Below are 16018 nucleotides of genomic sequence, written 5' to 3'. Positions count from 1 at the left end.
GTAAAAAAAAAAAGTCAAAGTAGATACACTACCATTTTTAGTGTCATTTGAGGGAAAGACTCAACTCCTGGGTGTTCCCAAAATTGGAAACAGTACAGGTGAACATCAAGATAATGCATGCATCATGTAAAAGCTATATATTGGAATTATTATTGAGAAATACTTTTGATGTAAAGCTGAAATTAAGCTAAACGAGTCCGAATGTACTTTTATTTAAAAAATTTCAAGATTATTGGCAAAAATAGATACAAAATTTTTTGATAGAGGTGTAACTAATTCATTTTCTAAAATTATCTAATTTTATTTATTTTTTTTTTATTTATGATTAATATGTTACCTGCTCTTCAGTAAATTCTTCAAACTAAAAAAAAACAAAATAGACTTGAGAAATTAGATTAAGAAATTTAAATACAATTTTTTACGGTATTATAAGGAAATTATTTCTGTATTTATTAATTTTTTTTCTATTAGTAAATTTTTTTAATTAAAAATAATGAGATATAAATAAAAATATAATTACTTTTAGTAATATTATTTTTGTTATTTATTTAAAAAGTGCAATAATCACAAATATTTATGATCTATATTTAATTTTAAATTTTTTTTATTAAACTTACCTTTTTTGGTGATATTTTTTTATTCTGAAAAAGAAAAAATATTGTAAGCAAATTTCTAATATTATAGATTATATTCCCATTTGATAGAAAAAAAAAATTTTTATACAAATGTAATATTCATGCTTACTTCTTTTAGAGACATTTCAATAGCCTTAAATTATAATTACAAATAAAAATGAATGAAAGAATTTAAAAAAAGCAATATCGGGTCTTAATTAATGCAGCAGTGTTTAGTGCGTACTAATTTTGTATCAACTATAAATATTATTAGTTAAATGTAATCACTGAAACTAATACTTATTAAGATTCAGGTAACATAAAATTAAATTACCAAGACAAAATATTCAAGAGAATAGATAAAACCATTTTAACAATATTTAATTAAAAATTTATATTTAGTTTGAGTGATTTGATATTATTACACAAATTAATTTACATTTTTATTGATACGTACCATTTTAAGATTTTTCTAAAATTATAGAAATAAATAAAATATTAATTATAATTAATATTTTTGAAACCAATTTAAAATTAAATTAAATTTTCATAGATTGTAAAATTAATTCTATTTTGTATACATACTCTATACAACGTATGAAGTACATACAATGTCTTTCTTTTATAATTAACTTATTAATACTTATAAAATAAAAAAATAAAGTAATGATATATAATTTTATTTTTGCACACAAGTTTGGTCATGTATTAAATTAAAAAACGGTAGCACAGTGGGGTCGCGGCATAGTGGAGACATTGCATAGTTGGGTCCAGTATAGATTTAATCTGACAGTGATTAAAATCACTATCATAAGAAACGCTTCGATGCAAATCTGTAGATAGTGTTTAATTTTAAAAAATTGATGGATAATTGCAAAAGCAACATCAACTTCTATTAAAATAAAATACAAAACCCATAATTATCATACAAAAATAGTATATTTTTCAATATGGTAGCCATTTGCGTATAGAAGATAGATCGTCGGGACAAATTTTTTTTTTTCATTTTGTAGTACATAAAATAAGCTTTAATTTTATATATGTTTAAAGGACGCAGTATTTCCGGAACATTTTCAAAAATTAAGTTGAAAAAGTTATTTTTTGTAAAAAAGTTACTATTTTAAATCCCCCCAGTGAGCAGAATAAGTGTTAGATTTTCAAAAAAAATTATATCAAATGAAGGGGAAATATCTAAGGTTTCAATACGAAAAAATATTTATTTTATTTGTTCATTTTTGAAAATGTTATGACAGTTTTAAGTACAAAAAACATTCCGATAAAGGGTAATTTTTAACGCAAACATTACATTTTTTTTAAATTTTCGACAGCCATTTGCACATAGAAGATAAGATGTCGGGACAAATTTTTTTTTTTCATTTGATAGTATATAACATAACCTTTGATTTGATATATGTTTAAAGGACGCAGTATTTCCGGAACATTTTCAAAAGTTAAGTTGAAAAAGTTATTTTTTGTAAAAAAGTTACTATTTTAAATCCTCCCAGTGAGCAGAATAAGTGTTAGATTTTCAAAAAAAATTATATCAAATGAAAGGGAAATATCTAAGGTTTCAATACAAAAAAATATTATTTTTATTTGTTCATTTTTGAAAAAGTTATGGCAGTTTTAAGTACAAAAAACATCCCGATAAAATGTAATTTTTATCGCAAACATTACATTTTTTTTTAAATTTTCGACAGCCATTTGCACATAGAAGATAAGATGTCGGGACAAATTTTTTTTTTTCATTTGATAGTATATAACATAACCTTTGATTTGATATATGTTTAAAGGACGCAGTATTTCCGGAACATTTTCAAAAGTTCAGTTGAAAAAGATCTATGTTTTTTACAATATTTTAAGTTTTGAACGCCCCCTATATAAGGGGAAATTGTCCAATTTTAATAAAAAGTATGTCAAATGAAAGATATAATTATAATGTATTTAGAAAAAAAAATTTGTGCTGATATATACATTTTTCAAAAAGTTATAGCATTTTTAGGTTGAAAATTTAAAATCGAAAATTTTAAATTTTAACACAAAAATAGTGTTTTTTTAACTACGGCAGCCGTTTAAATGTAGAAGAAAAAGTGTCGGGACAAATTTTTTTTTTTCATTTTGTAGTACATAAAATAAGCTTTAATTTTATATATGTTTAAAGGACGCAGTATTTCCGGAACATTTTCAAAAATTAAGTTGAAAAAGTTATTTTTTGTAAAAAAGTTACTATTTTAAATCCTCCCAGTGAGCAGAATAAGTGTTAGATTTTCAAAAAAAATTATATCAAATGAAAGGGAAATATCTAAGGTTTCAATACAAAAAAATATTATTTTTATTTGTTCATTTTTGAAAAAGTTATGGCAGTTTTAAGTACAAAAAACATCCCGATAAAATGTAATTTTTATCGCAAACATTACATTTTTTTTAGAATTTTCGACAGCCATTTGCACATAGAAGATAAGATGTCGGGACAAATTTTTTTTTTTCATTTGATAGTATATAACATAACCTTTGATTTGATATATGTTTAAAGGACGCAGTATTTCCGGAACATTTTCAAAAGTTCAGTTGAAAAAGATCTATGTTTTTTACAATATTTTAAGTTTTGAACGCCCCCTATATAAGGGGAAATTGTCCAATTTTAATAAAAAGTATGTCAAATGAAAGATGTACTTATAATGTATTTAGAAAAAAAAAATTTGTGCTGATATATACATTTTTCAAAAAGTTATAGCATTTTTAAGTTGAAAATTTAAAATCGAAAATCGAAAATTTTAACACAAAAATAGTGTTTTTTTAACTACGGCAGCCGTTTAAATGTAGAAAAAAAAGTGTCGGGACAAATTTTTTTTTTTCATTTTAGAGTACATAAAATAAGCTTTAATTTGATATATGTTTGAAGGACGCAGTATTTCCGGAACATTTTCAAAAATTAAGTTGAAAAAATTAATTTTTGTAAAAAAGTTGCCATTTTAAATCCCCCCCAATGAGCAGGTTAAGTGATAGATTTNAGTTGCTATTTTAAATCCCCCCCAATGAGCAGGTTAAGTGATAGATTCTCAAAAAAATGATATCAAATGAAAGGTAAATATCTAAGGTTTTAGTATAAAAAAAAATTATGTAGATTTATTGATTTTTCAAAAAGTTATGGAAGTTTTAAGAAAAAAAAGTGAAAAAATTTCGAAAATTAGCGATTTTTAAATTTGTAATTTTTTTGGATATTTCCCCCATTTGCGGGGAACGAGCGAATTTTTTTCAATTTTTAAGGATAATATCTTCAACTAGATACGATTTGTGATCTTTTGACGTATTTTTGAAAGAAATCGGTCCAGTGAGAGCTGAGAAAAAGTGGCAACAGACATAAAAAAAAAAAAANAGCTGAGAAAAAGTGGCAACAGACATAAAAAAAATAAAAAAATAAAAAAATAAAAATAAAAAAAAACACATCATAGTAAAATTAATACCTTCTCCGCTTCGCATCGAAGCTAATAACCGTTTAAGAAATCAAAAAATAAAATTTATTTTATTAGGTCCTATTAGATAAATTTATATAATTTTATTAGATAATTCAAAATTGATCAGTCATTTATCCCTTATACATTATAAAAGTGTGGGCTTTAATTTTTTCAATAGGGATATATATAATTAACTAGCTTATTTATTAGATAATAATCAAATTAAGAAAATGACTGCTCGATATCAACGTTTGGGTCTATATTTCAGAAGTTATTAACGTTTTCAACGGTTTTTGACGGGTGAGTTAGTGATACCAAAAAATTTCTAACAAAACAAAAGAAGCACCAAACACATTGTAAATGAATTCTGTTTTTCCTCTTACATATTTAAATGTTTTCTCTTGAATATTTGTTATAAATATAGAATAGACATATAATCCGATATGAATCTTGAGCGTGTTTATTTTTATTTTTAATTGACTTGTAGTGGAACAGTAAGCAAGACAATTTTTATAATTAAACAAATTCATGGCCACTTTGCTCCTTTCACATAGGTATAAAAATGTGGTATTTATTTAGTATTTATTCAGTTTTAAATCAAGAAATTGAATTAATTAATTAAAATTTTGAAAAATTAATTCTTTTAATTTTGAGAGGTTACCTGTTTTTATTTTCAAAGAAATGAGTTTACATCTATATGTTCAAATAAATTGTATAGTACGAAACATAATTTAGGTGAGATTGGTCCCAAACGATTCAAGTTATCAACAATTATCGTTTTTATAATTAGAACATTTTAAACTTTTTATTAGACTAATACATATGTTTCCACATAAAAATATATAAATGAAACTTTTTAAAGATATGGAATTAACTGAAAGACTATTCTTTCAATTTTAAACCAAGAGAATTAATTAATTAAAATTTTGAAAAATCAATTCTTTCAATTATAAGAAAAAACCTGTTTTTATTTGTAAGAAATGAGTTTACTTCAATACAAACAAATTTGTATAATTCAAAACATAATTAAGGTGAGTTGATACCAAATTATCCAAGTTATCAACAATTTTTGTTTTTACGGGAAATCAAAAAAAAATATATATTTTTATTATGAAGTTATTAAAAGCTATACATTTTGTTACTCATTTCTAAAATGTACTAACATATTTTGTATATAAGTTTGATTTTTTTTATATAATATTTACGTGTATACATAATTTATTATTTTACCTGTTCTTCGGTCAATTTTAAGGACTAAAATAAAAACAAATTTGATTGAGTAATTTTAATACAATTGTTTACTATAAAAAGGTATAAGTATATATAATAATATTAACTACTTCTACATAATCGTTAAAAGTATGTTATACAAATAAAATTATAAAATAACATTATACAATTAAAAATTATTATAAATTTGTTTTAAGTTTTAGATGGAAAGTTTTGTAATACTTAATGGACAATTCGAGACTTAAATACCACCAAAGAAGGTTTTGAGTATAATAATTGATATTAACCCATCAACGCCTGGCGTCCCCATATGGTGACATTCGTATTGCTATTTTTATCGCGCGAATAATTTAATAGGTAAAAGCCGAGTGTACCCATATGGTGACACTCAATATCTCAGAAATCGTATTTTCAAAAAATTTAAAAATAATTTTTTTTTTTTATTTTTGTGTTGTATATTAATCTGTTTTTAGTAAAAAAAATTGAAAGTTTGAAAAAAAATAATTCTCGGCGTTGATGGGTTAAATACATTTTTTCAATTTTCTTTTAAATTAAATTAGTAAAAAATTATTTTCGTATTTTATCATCTATTTTTTATGAATCAATTATATCTTACTTAGATTTTAAAAATAAAAGTTGAAATTCATTGCAAAATTTTTTTGTTTTTGTAAATTATTGAACTAATTTTTACTGTCGAGTAAATACATTAAAGAAAGTATACTAACTTACTTAAAAGTATATATATATTACGATTTGTGAAATTTATCTCGATTTTATTTAGTAGATCGTTATTATAGAATAGATCATTTTTGGATTACATTGTGACCAAAATTTTGTTATATCGCATTTATATTGGATAATAAGTAAAAAAACTTCAAAACACTATTATATTATAATACTGATTAATGTTTTTATGATTTTAAAAATCATTCTTTAATTTTAGTTTCAAAAAAGTAATCTTTTATGAAAAAAATAAACTAAAAATTTACTTAAAAAATAATTTAAAACTTAAAAAGTACAAATACATAGATTTCAACGCTATTTTTACGAAATGCATGTATTATGGGGATTAAAAATTTTGACCGTTCAATATCATACATACACCACTTATTATTCAGTAATGTATTAATCATTGTCTATTAGTCATCAAATAAAATATATTACTCGTGTGATTCTTTTAAACTATTCTGAGGAAAATGTATAAAATATCCATAGATAAAAACCTAAGTACTAACTATAAAGAGTTCTTTAGTTGTAAAAAACAGCTATTTGAAGCAAAAAAATCTGCTAATAATTAACACAATCGAGTAATAAATAGTTAATAATAAAAGATCGTGACACTTTTTGCATATATACATGGGTTAAAATTAATATAAAAATACACAAAACTGCCACTTCTGTTTAGTTCTTCTTCACTTTTTAATCTTTCAAATAGTATAAGAGGTATCTGTCCATTAACCACCCTTTCTACTATTAGTCGCTGTACAGCATCAGCCACTTATCCCTGTCTGCCGACCTTGTAGTATAAAATGTACTGTTGACAGAAATAGATTATATTATAAGATAGAAAAAAGCTTTGTTTTCAACTTAACTTTTGAAAAAGTTCCGAAAATACTGCGCTTTTAAATGTATGTTAAATTAAAGCTTATATTACGTACTATAAATTAAAAAAAAATAATTGTCCCGATGACCTATCCTCTTTATGCAAATGACCGTTGAATTTGACACATTCATTAAATAATTATTCATATATTACACTTATTATTATAAAACTTGTAATCAGGATATAAATAAGGAAATAGGAGTTTATTTCGCTTTTGGAATAATCCACCAATTTTTTAAAGTTAAATACTATTTGCATATTTGCATCGAAGCATTTCTTATGATAGTGATTTTAATCATTGTCAGAAATCATCTATAATTATTCCAACTATGCTATGTCCACACTGTGCTACCGTTTTGCTATGAAATTATAAAATTTTTATTTTTACTAAAAAAAATGTTGTATTGTGAGTTATCGAAAATTTTAATAATCATTGGTTATGTTGAAGTATTGCATTTAAACCTGCAGGTAATAATAATATTTTATCTTGATTCTATGTACTACACGGTTGGTTTAAGTTAATTGTTAAAGTCATACGGACTTATATATAGTTTCAACATAACACTTACTCAAACCCCAATTCGAATCATATTAACAATGAACCTCACTCAAATAATAATAATGATTCCATCTCAACCCATCTTTCCCATTTCCTAAATGAGTTCAAATCCTTAATAAACCCTCTTATCTCCCTACTCACCAAAGTCATCGACTCCCTACTAAATAAATGAATTCTATCCAACCAAACAAAGCACCTCTCTCAATCCTTCTTTGGAATGCTAATGGAGTTCAAAACGATTTATCCTTATGTCTAAACTCCAGAAACATCGACATTGCACTTATCACCGAAACACACCTTACTCCAAACAAAACTATATTTTTCCCGAACTACTCTACCATTCGCACTGACCATCCTGATGGAACTGCTCATGGTGGTTCAGCAATTTTTATTCGTAATAAAATCAAATTCAATATTAGTCCTCCTACTTCTAACCAATCTATTCAGAGCTCAAACATCCAACTAAAAATTAACAATATAAACACTACCATTGTAGCTGCATATTTTTCTCCTGCAAATCCGATTAACGAAAACATCCTAAACGAATTTTTTTCATCTATTGACAATAACTGCATCATAGGAGGCGATTTTAACTCTAAACATCCCTATTGGGGAAATAACACTACTGACTCCCGCGGTCGTGTACTTTATAAAACCATAATCGACTCCAACCTTCGCATTGTATTACCAGCACACCCAACTTACTGGCCAACCCACCAAAACAGAAACCCTGACATACTTGATTTTTTTATAACTAAATTTTCTCCAACCATTCACTATTCTATTTCAAATATAAACGAACTTTGTTCTGACCACACCAGCTGTATTACTTTCTTTAAACTCAACCCCCCTTCTCAACAACAAACCAAGCCTCATAAATGGCCCAATATCCTGGAAAAAATTTTAATTCGTCCTAGACAGCAAAACTAGCCTTAATATTCCTCTAAAAACCAAACATGACATTGACAATGCCGTAATCCAATTAACTTCCAATGTTCAAGACTCAGTAACTGTTTCTTCATCCCCCTCTAAATATCCTAACAAATTCAACAACATCCCAATAGTTCTAAAAGAAATGCTAGAAAAAAAAAGGAGAGCCAGAGGGAGATGACAATTAACTCGTCACCGTGCCGACAAAAATGCACTCAACATTATTTCAAAAAAACTAAAAAAAGAATTTTGCAAAATCAACACAGAACGGATGATTTTTTATTATTGATTTTAATCATTCTTTGTATGTAAAAAAAAAAAGCACATTTATTGATATTGATGTATATTTATTGATTATTTATCAATTCATTATTATTGCATTATACGAGGTTATTTATAATATCAGTCACACAGGTATTGTTTCCCGACCCTGGTATTAACAAATCTCATTTCAAACATCACGAATGTGAATTTATATTTTATAGAAAATTTAAAAGGTTTAAAATTAAGTTAGAAATTAGATAAATATTATACAACAAGAGATGTTGTAGTTTTTTATTATCCAGTATAGCGGAACCCTTCTACGAAAATGTTCGCAGAAATCCACCACTTCTATTCCCTCTTTTCTGTAAGTTAAGGTACATGATAGAGCATCATCTGGAGCCTTTAAGTCACCGAATGATAGAAGAGAGGAACCAGACCGGACCAGAGTGCGTGCCTATTAAGAGCCATGCCTCATCGGATAACGCAAAAACCACTGTATTTAACAAGTCTGAAACCAAGCTTAATCGAGTACACCACGAATCTAACATGGAAAGACGACTGCAGAAGCTTCCAGATTCCGTATATAACAGTGAAGTCTACACAACCTCAGAATAGTAGTGGTCGACGAAAACGCCTATCTATCAAGACCTATTATGTTAAGGGTCCAAGCCTCCATCCTCAAAAAATTGTTGGAATCCAACAACCGGTTCAGTTAGAATTGTTAAATAGGGATATTAAGACCTCAACTTTAAAGGCAAACTCCAATAGATACAGTTTACCAGCAACACTAAAAAAAGGCATATTCTCCTAGCGTGCTTTCAGCACTTGATATGATCAAATATAAAATAATGAAATATCCAGTATTATCAAAAAACATTATAGAATATTGACGTTGTTATCTGAGTAAAATCACAGACTATATGAAAATATAATCTGACAATAATTATCAGAGAGCATATTCTTCAGTCATTGGTGATGATACCCTTCTCTTAGACAAAATATCCTAATCGATATTATTTGAGGGTATAATACGAAAAAAAACTATTAAATTATTTTAACTAAGATAATTTTTTCTGAAAAAATTACTTCTGGGTTAAAGAAATTAAAAAAAAAAATTCTATAAACTTTCAACTTAATTTAATCTTACTGAAATTAAAAAAAATTATCGAGTTAATAAAATGTGTCAACTTGACCAGTTTTTTACATATCACTTGACGGGGCCAAAAAATATGACAGTTACATATAGGTGCTAGTTCTACAGAGGTAATCGTCATCGGAAGTTATACTTAAAAATATGATTACCATTAATAATATAACATTTTTTTATTTAATAAATAAAATTAACATGAACATTTCATAATCTAAATAAAACTATTTAATTTGTTTTACTATACGTACCGCATCTCTTGGTGTTTTATAGTTCTGAAAAAAAAAAATTCGTAAGCGATTAATATTTAGTTTAATTGTAAACACCTAACATATGGAAAAGTGTCATTGCTGAATCTTCAGCTCAGTTTATTATTTATTAGTTAGACAAATAAAAATATTTGATTTATAAAAATCGAAGAGTTGTAATTGACCAAGGAATTATGAATTGTATACTTTAAAAATAGTATTATTGCTAAATGTCAAATATCACAGATAATAATTCCTTTTGCTTAAAAAAAGAAATTTTGTCTAAAAATGTATTGTTATGCTTACTTCTAATAAAGACCTTTCCATAGCCTTAAATTTTAACATAGAATTAAAAAGTGAATGAAAGAATAAATAAAAACCAATATAGGGTCTATGTTATTTGTGTCTAATGAGTGCTAATATTATATCAGACATAAAGGATGATCTAAATCTGGTAAGACACTCTGTCTCAGAAATTATTAAGAATTTTTAATTTTTGCAAAGAGAAAAGATATTAAGTATATAAATTTTACAATAATATGTATCTTTTTTTTTTCGTCTCTTCAGGGATAAAAATACGTAGTTGTAATTTTCTTTAAAGGGAACCCATACATTTAAGCTTTATAATATGATAGAAAAAAAAATTTATGAACATTTTTGTTCATACAATTTTTTTATCCGATCAACCGTTTTTGTTTTACTCATTATTTAAAAATTTGGTCTTCAAGTTAAAATTCATCATTGATTTGTTTTTATAATACCGGTGGCAGCAATAATTTATTACGATATCCATAATTTATTATTGTAATCTCTCATTTAGATAACAGACGTGGAAAATTTTTCTTGATAACTACCATAATGAATAAATCTAATAAATCTTTAAATAGTTTTTAAAGCGGTTGATCGGATAAAAAAAATTATAATAATAAAATGTTAAATTTTTCTATCATAATATGAAGTTAAAAATATGGGTTTCAGTTTAAGAAAATTATAAATAAGGGTTCTTATCTCTGAAGAGACGAAAAAAGATTTAAATGTGTATTATTGTAATTTTTTAAACCAAATATTTCTTGACAAAAATTTTTAATTCTCAATAGTTTCTGAGAAAATATGAGTCCATCGCATTTTGATCATTCTGTATATATTATTAGATAAAATGAAATCACTGAAACTAATACTTAGTAAAGTTAAGGTAAAATAGAATAATATGAATAGGACAAATATTTCAAGAAAAAATATAAAAACATTTTAACATTTATTAATTAAAAAATTTTATTTAAATAGAGTGATTTGATATTATTTAATCAATTAATTTACAGTTCTATTGGTACATACTTCATGTAACCTTCTCTAAAATTATAAAAATAAACAAAAAAATTAATTATTTTAATATTTTTAAGAATGTTACTATTAAAATTAAAATAAATACCATAAACAATTATTAAATACTTTTTTTCTTCATCCCTGATATTTTACAGAGAGTCACCTATATTTTTTAAATGACATCATACATATTTAACTATCTCATAATCCAGTATAGACTGAATAATTTTTTTATCTCTAATTTCCAATCCATTAGGCTAAGGTGACTTAGATTTTGTGTTGTGTACGGTGCGCCATTGTTTTTTTCTGAATATTATTATTTTTGGCCAATGGCCGTTACATTAAAATGAAGTAAATTCAATTATTGATGGCGATATTGAACCTGGCTCCTATTTTTTAGACCTTTGGGGATGTTAACGTATAATTTGATATTTGTATTAAGACAATTTTTAAATATTTCAAGTATGTTTTTACTATATGCAAGTGTTGCTAAATTTTTTATACATATAATTTTTTAGGTCCCATGATATAGCAGGCGTGATAAAATATCCCATGTCATATTTATATTTTTTGTACACATTTTATTTATAGAATCTGAAACCCCTTAATTTAACCTAAAACTTAATCATGCACTTATTTTTTTGTGTTTCCGTTTACAGTGTATTTATTTCTATCACCACTCAAAAATACCTCATCATAGATTATAAAGCATTGACAACGACCACTTCTGAGATCATCTAAATATTGTAAATTTACAAATTAGGATGACTCAGTTGTCAGTTTAGGTTCTGGTATATATTAGCTTACAACTACTTCATACACAAATTTATTTTATTGATAAGTTTACAATTTCCTAACTTAATATTTCATTTTTATATTACATTTATTATTTTTACTACGCATTTTTTTTTCTATTTATAATGACTTGAATATATTCTGAAAACTTAAAATATATTTTTTTAAATCAATAGGATAAATTATCTCAGATGTTTAATTTTCTTATTTTTTTTTTTAATCATATTTAGGTTTGTTCCTTTATAATTTACCGAACAAATTAATGACCCACGTTCATTAAATTTTCAAAGTAATATGAAAATTAAAAATTTTCCGTTGTGACCATTTCTTAGCCGATTTGTTCCAAACACGTAGGTATAATAATGTGGTAACTTTCGATATAAAGGTTTATATATCGGTCAAACAGTAATTTTTTTTTATTAAAATATTTTCATTAAATTTTTAGGAATAATCTGTTTATTAATGAGTTTACTTTTTGAAGTGAGTGATACAAAATAATGATGTACGGTCAACACTGAACAATATATGATATTGATGTAAGTTACGGTTTTGCAGCCATTGTAGATACTGATTTTACTTTAACGCTAGTTAATAGTCTTTTTGTAATTAATTAGTAATTTTTTATAAATTGTTCTTGTTTTTATTACGTTATTGAAAATTAAAAAGCGTAATTATTTTAAGATTGATATATCCTTTTTTTTTAAAGGAATTAACATTGATTTTATATAGTAATAATATAATAAGTGTAATAAATTATATTCCATTAGATAATTTGTATAGTTTAAAATATAATTGGGTGAGTTGGGACCAAATGATCCAAGTTATCAACAGTTTCTGTTTTTACGGGAAATAAAAAAAAATACATTTTTTTATGGAGGTATTAAAAGCTATAGATTTTGTTACTCATTTCTAAAATATACAAATATATATATATGTTGCATTTGTTTTTTATAATATTTACGTGTATACATAGTTAAATATTTTACCTGTTCTTCGGCCAATTTTAAGGACTAAAATAAAAGCGCATTAGATTGAGTAATTTTTAATACATTTTTTGACTATAAAAAAGTATAATTATATAGAATAATACTAACTTCTCTTTCATAATCGTCAATAGCCTGCTATATAAATATAATTATTAAATAATATTTTATACTAATACTTTTGGTTGATCGATCATCTCGAGGCGTACCACATTTAGTGCAACATCATCATAGATGGACATTTTATTAAAAAAAAAAAAGGAGGAAAAAATAAAAATTAATAACAAAAATAAAAGAGAGCTGGAATTAGTTCATAGAGAGTAACCAGTTCCAAGTTGACATTGATATTAGGTAAGAACTTTGAATAGTAAGTTGATTTGTATAAGACTCAAATTAATATTTTTAATTATTTAAAAAAAAAATGAACACAAAACTTCATGATCTACAATTAATATTTTAATTATTATTACTATATGTACCTTATTTGTTGACATTTTTTGTTTCTAGAAAATAAATATATTGTAAACAAATTTCTAATATTACAGATTATATTCCCATTTGAAAGAAAATAATGTTTGTATATAAAATTATTATCATGCTTACTTCTTTTAGAGATCTTCGAATAGCCTTAAATTATTACATAGAATTAAAAATATGATAGAATTTATAAAAAGCAACATAGGATCTTGTAATTTATACGGCAGTGTCTGATGTTCCGTGCATATGTTGTATAAGATGAATAAATTATTAAGTTAAATGAAATCACTGAAACTACTAATTAGTAAAGTTGAGATGAGATAAAATGAAATTACCAAGACAAAATAAATATTCAAGAGATTAGATAAAAACATTTTAAAAATTTTTAATTTAGTTCAAATGATTTTATATTATTACACAAATTAATTTACATTTTTATTGATACGTACTTTTTTAAGATTTTTCTAGAATTATAGAAATAAATAAAATATTAATTGTAATTAATTTTTTGAAACAAATTAAAAATTTAGTGTATTTTTATAGTTTGTTTATACAGATTATCCGTTTACCATAACCCCCTCAATTAAAAATCAATTCTATTTCGTGCACTATTCAATACTAAAGCTCTATACTAGGTATAAATTTATTGATATATTCGAAAGTAAATGCAAGTGGAGCACAGTGGAATTTAAAGATAGATACCAGAAATTATATTTTCAAAATAATTCTAATGATCTATTTCTTAGTTCTACTCTTAACTTTAAGGTAAAAGGAATAAAAAACTGGTAGACTAGTAGTATGGGCGATGATGTTTTTATGTTTTAGTCAAATTATAACAAACAATAATTCAAATAAAATTATTATGTCTTTAGTACGGTGAGATAATATCAAATAAGTTTTTTTATGGAGGTATTAAAAGCTATACATTTTGTTACTCATTTCTAAAATATACAAATATATATATATGTTGCATTTGTTTTTTATAATATTTACGTGTATACATAGTTAAATATTTTACCTGTTCTTCGGCCAATTTTAAGGACTAAAATAAAAGCGCATTAGATTGAGTAATTTTTAATACATTTTTTGACTATAAAAAAGTATAATTATATAGAATAATACTAACTTCTCTTTCATAATCGTCAATAGCCTGCTATATAAATATAATTATTAAATAATATTTTATACTAATACTTTTGGTTGATCGATCATCTCGAGGCGTACCACATTTAGTGCAACACCATCATAGATTGACATTTTATTAAAAAAAAAAAAAAAAGGAGGAAAAAATAAAAATGAATAACAAAAATAAAAGAGATCTGAAACTGGTTAATAGAGTTCCAAGTTGACATCGATATTGGGTAAAACTGTGTATATTAAGCTGTCACAAAAAACCGGGTACTGATTACTGGACCAGTTGACGACTTAAATTTATGATTCAGTACAGATTTTATACTTACTGTACTTATGACCGACTAAAGTCAAGAAAATTAATTTAAATACTACAAATTTTGTAACATTATACATTGTAACAATACTTGGTTCTAATTGGTATACAGTTTCAGAATTGAAAACCAATGTAAAACTTGAGTCTTTTAATATTCTTTGCACTAAATATGTGTGGACATAAATTAGCTTTTTATTTACGTGTAGAAAAAAATTTTGCTTATTATTTATTGTATATTTTTGTTATATGGTAAATATAACAAAATATACTGTGTTATGAAAAAGATAGTTATTTCTATTTCGCTGGGTAAAAACTATATCCTTAATTTTATTGTAAAATAAGAAAATATATTATATATTTTTTTCCTAATTTTTATTTTTTTAATTAGTAATATAATTTTTTTAATTGAATAGTATAATAAGTGAATAAAAGTGTAATTACTTTTAGAAATATAATGTTTTTTATTATTTAATATTTAACTTATTATTATTATTATTTGTACCTTATTTGTTGGTATTTTTTGTTTCTGGAAAACAAAAATATTGTTAGGAATTTCTAATATTAGAGATTATATTCTCTCATTTGATAGAAAAAATGTTTGTATACAAATGTATTATCATGCTTACTTCTTTTAAAGGTCTTCGAATAGCCTTTAATTATTACATAGAATTTAAAATTGAATGCAAAAATTAAAAAAAAAACACTCATACGTCAGAGCCGAATGCGAACTAATATATGTTATTAGACAAAATTAAAAATTCTAAGCTGTGTACATTGCTCTATACAAAGTATAGAGGATTTTATACAAGGTAAAATATATAAAATGTGTATCTTTTATAGTTAACCACTTAATTTATCGAAAAATAACATTTTTGTTGGTCCTATTACTTTCATATTTTTTTAAATTAATTAATAATTTATTCCTAATAGCTTATAAATATGT

At 24.6% G+C, this 16018-nt stretch overlaps 1 protein-coding gene across 24 annotated transcripts in view; it reads right to left on the bottom strand.

Moving 5' to 3' along the window:
* Positions 1 to 16018, bottom strand: part of LOC126899247 (kinesin-related protein 4-like) — an 89355-nt gene that overhangs the window by 30125 nt on the left and 43212 nt on the right. For 8 of the 24 annotated variants that reach the window (XR_007702529.1, XM_050673895.1, XM_050673899.1 and 5 more), the window contains 17 exons: positions 15702 to 15725; positions 15578 to 15601; positions 14755 to 14781; positions 14647 to 14670; positions 14078 to 14092; positions 13755 to 13778; positions 13631 to 13654; positions 13263 to 13289; positions 13155 to 13178; positions 11386 to 11400; positions 10357 to 10380; positions 10054 to 10077; positions 5300 to 5323; positions 1072 to 1086; positions 745 to 768; positions 618 to 641; positions 338 to 361 (listed from right to left, as the gene is read on the bottom strand). Coding sequence is in view for 23 of the 24 variants with exons in the window: in XM_050673895.1 (XP_050529852.1) it covers positions 338 to 361; positions 618 to 641; positions 745 to 768; positions 1072 to 1086; positions 5300 to 5323; positions 10054 to 10077; positions 10357 to 10380; positions 11386 to 11400; positions 13155 to 13178; positions 13263 to 13289; positions 13631 to 13654; positions 13755 to 13778; positions 14078 to 14092; positions 14647 to 14670; positions 14755 to 14781; positions 15578 to 15601; positions 15702 to 15725 (387 nt within the window). In the remaining variant the exon portion in view is untranslated. The remainder of the gene's footprint in view (positions 1 to 337; positions 362 to 617; positions 642 to 744; positions 769 to 1071; positions 1087 to 5299; positions 5324 to 10053; positions 10078 to 10356; positions 10381 to 11385; positions 11401 to 13154; positions 13179 to 13262; positions 13290 to 13630; positions 13655 to 13754; positions 13779 to 14077; positions 14093 to 14646; positions 14671 to 14754; positions 14782 to 15577; positions 15602 to 15701; positions 15726 to 16018) is intronic. The other 16 variants (XM_050673901.1, XM_050673906.1, XM_050673913.1 and 13 more) reach the window with 14 other exon arrangements.

Source organism: Daktulosphaira vitifoliae, unplaced genomic scaffold (genome assembly GCF_025091365.1).
Source record: "Daktulosphaira vitifoliae isolate Bord-2020 unplaced genomic scaffold, ASM2509136v1 Scaffold_2, whole genome shotgun sequence".
Taxonomy (NCBI): Eukaryota; Metazoa; Arthropoda; class Insecta; order Hemiptera; family Phylloxeridae; genus Daktulosphaira; species Daktulosphaira vitifoliae.
This window is presented reverse-complemented; position numbering and strand designations above follow the sequence as displayed.